The 6,056-nt window shown below is 41.9% G+C and overlaps 1 protein-coding gene across 3 annotated transcripts in view; it reads right to left on the reverse strand.

Moving 5' to 3' along the window:
* nmt2 (N-myristoyltransferase 2) overlaps positions 1-4,074 on the reverse strand; it is a 65,174-nt gene extending 61,100 nt beyond the window's left edge. For 2 of the 3 annotated variants that reach the window (XM_059972241.1, XM_059972238.1), the window contains exon 1: positions 3,942-4,074. Coding sequence is in view for 2 of the 3 variants with exons in the window: in XM_059972238.1 (XP_059828221.1) it covers positions 3,942-4,051 (110 nt within the window). In the remaining variant the exon portion in view is untranslated. The remainder of the gene's footprint in view (positions 1-3,941) is intronic. The other variant, XM_059972239.1, reaches the window with a different exon arrangement.
* Between the last annotated feature and the right edge of the window lie 1,982 nt (positions 4,075-6,056).

Consider the following 6,056-nt stretch of genomic DNA (forward strand, 5'->3'; position numbering starts at 1 on the left):
TCATGTACATAATGGAACCGGACAATTACCACCGAAGGTTTGTCTGTAACACTCGGTGATCGACGCCGAATTCTATGTGCCCGATCCAATAAAGGGGGGTTATTCGGGAAAATCGTCGGAAACGTTTCTTTTAAAAGTTGAGCAAAATATTTCGAAGGATCATCTTTTTCAATGCCGTCTGGAAGACCAAGTATACGTAAGTTCTGTCTTCTGGACCGATTCTCAAAATCGTCACTCTTAGCTTTAAGGGCTTCCATCAGCTTAATGGTCGAAATTAAATCCTGCTGCAGTTTTTCAATAGTCAAATCTCGCTTCCGAGCATCTTCTTGCAGAGACACAATAAGAGCTTGTTGCTGCTTAATTACTATATCCGTCTTAACCATGTACTCTTGAAAAGCCTTTATATCTTCTTTAAAAAATTGTTGTAGTTCAGCAAATTTTTTATCCAAAACCTCCATAAACACTTCAAAAGTTAATTGAGTTTGTTGTGGCGGAGCCTGCTTCTTTCCGTTACCGTTCTGAATGCGTCCGGGGTCCCGTCCCTTAGACCTGAGAGACATTTCTGTTTGCATATCTTCAAAAGTTCACAACAAACTCTTGGCAGTAAATTCAAAAAAAATTAACAAAGAAACTTTCGGTATAGGTAAAAATAAGCTGAATAAGGGTGATCAAAGGTTAAAAAAAAAGTAAAGGTTATGGAGCAAATCCAAAACAGTACTCACTCCATGAGCGTCTCCAGCTGACTCCAAAAGACTAGATTCAAACAGCAAAACAAAGCATTGTCAAAGTCACAGAGTCTAACATAAGTGACTTAGATGAAGGTGTCTTTTTGCAGGGGCAGATATGGTAGTGTCCAAATACGGACTTGCAGGTAAAATGAGGCCTTTGGGTACAGGGAAATTGAAGATGACATGGCAGCTTCGAACAACAGCACAGTTGATGTTGGTGTCATGGTTAAATTTTAAAAAGGATGAGTGAACTAAAGCTGAGTGTGAACCATTTTACAGTGGCAGCAAGCAAGGGGACCAGCAAGGTAAGGTTCAGCAGCTTAGTCACAACAGATTCAAAGGAGCAGGAGACAGGTCATAGGCAGTGTTCTAAAGGCCACTAGAAGAAAGAAAAAACAGAAAAAAAGTTTGGGTGATGTGAAGTTCGATTTAGTGCCAAAAGGGAAGACATGGGAATCGGCAAGATTATTCAAGTAGGTGCTCATCAACTGGTCATAGCAAATGATCATAAATTACTCTTTGTTAGACCTGAAGCATAAACATTTCAATCAATAATTTGGTGTCATTTTTTGCATCGCAATCAAATATCTTTGGCAATGACAGCAGCTACCTTCACAGAAGTAGACTCTGAAGTAAGATAACTATTCTATAGTATGCAAATACAGTGCAACTATGCAAATATGTTGCACATTCGGCATCCTGTGGTTCTGGATATACTTTGGTTATTATTATGTCTCCTAAAATGGAAATTAGACAAATGTTAGTGTCACATATAACACATGTGTTAAAACTGTCCCTGAGGTTGTACTTTATTAGATATCAAAACACTAAACTTCTTGGTTAGATTACTGTTACAAGCACAGTAAATAATCTAGCATTTAAAATATTCTTTCTCCATCCCTGTCCTCAATACCCAAAGGACACCATAAATAATAAACTTTCAAACATCAGTATGTAGATGACAACCAGATTATGTTATTTAGTTGAGACATTTCACCAAAGCTCTCTAAAAAAAATTTAAAAGACTGTATAGTTGCCTGTAATTATGAAATGAATGTGCATTGTTAAAAAGCATATTTATAAACTGCAATCCTAGTTGCCACAGTTACTCCAATTCAGAATATTGTAATACTGTATTGAATTTTTAAATGATCTGTTGTTTCACATATTCCATTGCTGAAGAAATAATACCCAACTGCTATCTCACAATATGTCATTTATATATCTGCTTGAAGATACCAAATGTTTCAGGGTCACACCTGCACACAGTTCAACATTACACATTCTAATACCATCTAAAAAAAAATTCTCTAATTAAGACTGCATCTAAAACAATGTTTATCGATGCTATTGAAAAGACGACCACCAACTTTTTTTTTTAAAGAGGGTGGAAAAATATAACAGTGTTTAGTTAATAATCACAGATATCAGCCAGACACTTTCATTTACTACTAGCCTGGGCACACAATAAGAGCTGTACACTTAAAATAAATGCTCATTTTAAGCAAGTAATATGCATCATGAGAATTTAAAAGCATATGATCAGCAATCTGAGGCATAGAGTAACATATTGAACAGACCACTGCCCACAAAGTCTGTGCCAAACACCATGCCAATTTAAAATGCACATCTGCCTGCACATAGGCTATATGCCCCCCCCCCCCCCCCCGTTTGAAGGGGATGAAAGAGGAAAATGCTTGTAAAGAGGTAATAGGAAGTGAATTAATAAAGTAAAGTTACTTTGTGTTTAGTTCTCAAGTATCTGTCAGTTACACTATGCAAATGCATTTCAAGTGAGGATGGTACTTCCTTCAGCAATTGGTTGTCCCTCCCCCCCCCCTTCTGAAACATCATTTATTTTGCAAACCTACATACTTAGAGAATTGACAATTGGGCAGGAACCCTGTAAAATTCAAATTTGCTTAATTTACAAAATCCAGAGCAATCTTTAGGCAGGTGCCATGTCACCACATCTTAATTGTCAAATGGATGCAGATATGTAGATTAAGCCCCATTCCTAATCCAACAAAACTCTAGGGATTGGTGCTACCTGCCTTCCAAATTACCTCTCACATCAAAACAAGGATCAACTTTCCTCCCAATCAACTTCCAGCTCCTTTAAAGATTATGCAACAACACTTGCCTTCTGTTGTTGAAAGCGAACACTTATAGAAATCAAACAGCACGGATTCTCCTACCAATATTGCTGTCAAATTTGCACAGCTAAATAAATCAATCTCATCCACTTCCTCCCATCCAGATTTACATGGCAATTCTGCACAGAATAGATTGCGTTTTTATTTTGCTTTTTAAAACATACACCTACCTTACCCAACCCTCCCTGTCCCCAATTTTCATATCAGAACTCCTCATTATTCACCTGTCAACCCCTCACAATTTAGATTCAATCCCCAAATGATAACAAATATTTAATAAGGAATAGGGAGACATTCCAAACCTTCCTTTTATAGCAGTTGAACCTGCACAGCTATGAGGATCAGACTTTGGTGAGATACCCTCCAAAATAATCCATGAAACAGTAAGATGTGGGAATCAGTAAGCAAGGACCAACATCTTTGCCAAATTGCTAATTATATAGATGCTGACAGGGAAACAACTATTCTGCTCCTCACAATTTACCAACCTTAGATGCTCAATACAAAGGCTCAACATGCTCAGATAATGGCACATTTTTCTTTATTGATACGATGAAGGTGATCCGGGAATGCAACCCTCTTCGCTTGGAGTATCTGTTACACCGGCACAATGCAATAGCTTGTCTCCCATCTTTTGATTTAACTGACAATGTGGTACAGTGCATGAAAATTGCCCCCATTTGCTAACTTACCTGTCAATCCTGCACAAAGCGAGGGTTCAGCCTTTAGACCGGACGGGGAAGGGGTAAGGGAACGGACAGGTAGAGGTGGGCGGGTTGAGTGAAGTGGTCAATGGAAGGGTTGAAATTGGGTTTGGAAAGGGAGAGAGGAGTTCAAGAGAAAGGCTGGACCATCGCATTATCTTTATTATTTTACCTACTAGTGCTGCCTGATGATTATTTCTGGGGCCCTTTCTCCCACCGGGTAACCAGGCTGCCACCCACGCCGCCTCTCCGTGTGCCCGGCCTGATGAGTGGCGGGTCGCAGGCCAGACTTGGCTCACTCTTTGCCGGCGCTCTCTCAAACTGCAAGGCCCTGAAGAAGCTCCCACCCCTACCTGTGCGTTTGCTCATTTTCCTCCTCGTTATCTCCGTCGATGCCGCAGGTATCGTGATCGTCCAGCTCCAAGCTCTGCTGACTGGCCGCCGACTCGCTGTCCTCCGCCATGGTGCAGGCGCCGCCGCGTCCGGGGAGCCGGCAACAGCGCCGCCGCGCGTCGGAGAGCAAAGCAAGCCGGTGAACGTCAGCCTCCGCAAAGTACCACCTCCGGCAGCCGCCGCCTTCCGCAAGCAAGCTCCGGAGCGGGGGTCACTCCGGCAGCCAGCCCATGAGCCCGGAAACCTGCATCTCCTACAGTCTTCCCATCACCACAGGTACCTGGCCCTTCAACGCGGGGAGTTGCAGCGTTGGGAACGTCATGTTATGTTCTTATTGAACCTGGCCCTCTGGAGAAGACAGTAAGTACATTTTTTTTCGTGGTACCTAAAACAAAATGTCATACTGAAATAGAAGACTGTGGACCGACACAGGCAAGTGGGTTTGTTGTAGATTAGTACAATGGTTGGGATGGATATGATAAACCAAAGGGCCTGTTTCTGTGCCCTGTAACTCTCCAACAAACTAGGGAAATCAACTCCTGAAATGATGATCCCAGAGTCCCTTGGGGGGAGGGGGGTACTTTTCCTGCAAACCTCCTTCAATAAACTATGAGAACCTGTAGCTCCCACAATCCCAACAGTCTGCACTCTCTTGTACCTCCTACAGCTATGGGAAATTGCACCTTTCACTATTGCCAAAAAATCCCGGAAGCTGAGAACCCGCTCTACCCCCACATGGGAAACTGCACTGACTGCAAACCTGGGAATCTAAAACCATTCCCAACACTGGACACTTGCTTGCCCCATGCCTAACCATGGGACCCTGCACAACCGATGACCTGGGGAAGGCTGCCCATGGAATCCTATCATTAATTTCCCTTGAAATTGTAACCAAATGACTTAATGTCTCAATGCATCACCTTGACCTGGACCATTGATGATCTCTTTGCCTCGAGTAGTTTACTTTCTGCCACCTATTTTGTTGTCTGTTTTGAGTTTGGTTTTCAAACCAGAGAGAAAAATAAGTAAAGCTTCTCTGCTTTTCTTTCAGATAGTTTTATGGAACGTTAAATGTATGAAAGATCTTTTAAAATTTCATTTTAACAAGGATTAAAATGGGGGAAAGGTTGCTATATAGGCTGGTATTTATCACTCATCTCAATTGCCATCTTTTTGACTTGTTGCAGTAGTTCTGCTGTTGGGTGGAGAGTTCCAGGGTATAGACTCAGTGACAATAACGTAATGTTTCTGGGGCTAGATGGCTTGTAAGTTGGAAGAAAACTGCATTTGGTGATATTCTCATGTGTCCACTGTCCTTGGCTGTCTTGGTGGTAGGGGTCACAGATATGGGAGCTGCTGGTGGAGTTTCCTGAACATGTACTACCTTACATTTTGTACACTGCAGCCACTGAGTACCGGTGGTGCATGTTTAGAATGAAAGTTCTGAGTGAATCTTAGAATGAATGAGTTGTTGTTGAATTGCCAGCGAAACTTGCTGCTTTGCCTTGGATTGTATTGAGCCCCCTGAGAGCTGATAATGCCATACTCAAATAGACGCATTGAGGGAACTCAATCCCACTCTTGAATTTCACCTTGTGAGAGGTGGAAAGGCCTTGGTATACCAAAAGATGAGTTATTCAGCACAGAATTCCCAGACACTGTCCTACTTTGATAGTCACAATATTTATGTAACTGATCCAATCAAGTTTCTGATCAATAGTGACCCTGACCCCCACAGAATAATGATGGTGGAGGACCTGGTAATGGTAACGCCATTGAATGTCATGCTTAGGCTGGTGACCTTTCTCTTGTTGAAGATGGTAATTGTCTGGCACTTCTGTGGTACAAATGTTACTTGCCACATCAGCCCATTGGATATAATCTGAATCTTGCTGCATGATATTGGTGGAACGGAACGTTGTGGCAACATCAATGAGCATTCATTTTATTGGAAGGTAGCCCATTGATGAAATAGCTGATGGTGTATGAATCTACAGTACTGCCGTGAGAATCTCCTGATTTTTCTCCTGGTGTTGGAGTGGTTGAACTCTGACAATCACTGTCATCTTACTTGT

Source organism: Hypanus sabinus, chromosome 6 (assembly GCF_030144855.1).
Source record: "Hypanus sabinus isolate sHypSab1 chromosome 6, sHypSab1.hap1, whole genome shotgun sequence".
Taxonomy (NCBI): domain Eukaryota; kingdom Metazoa; phylum Chordata; class Chondrichthyes; order Myliobatiformes; family Dasyatidae; genus Hypanus; species Hypanus sabinus.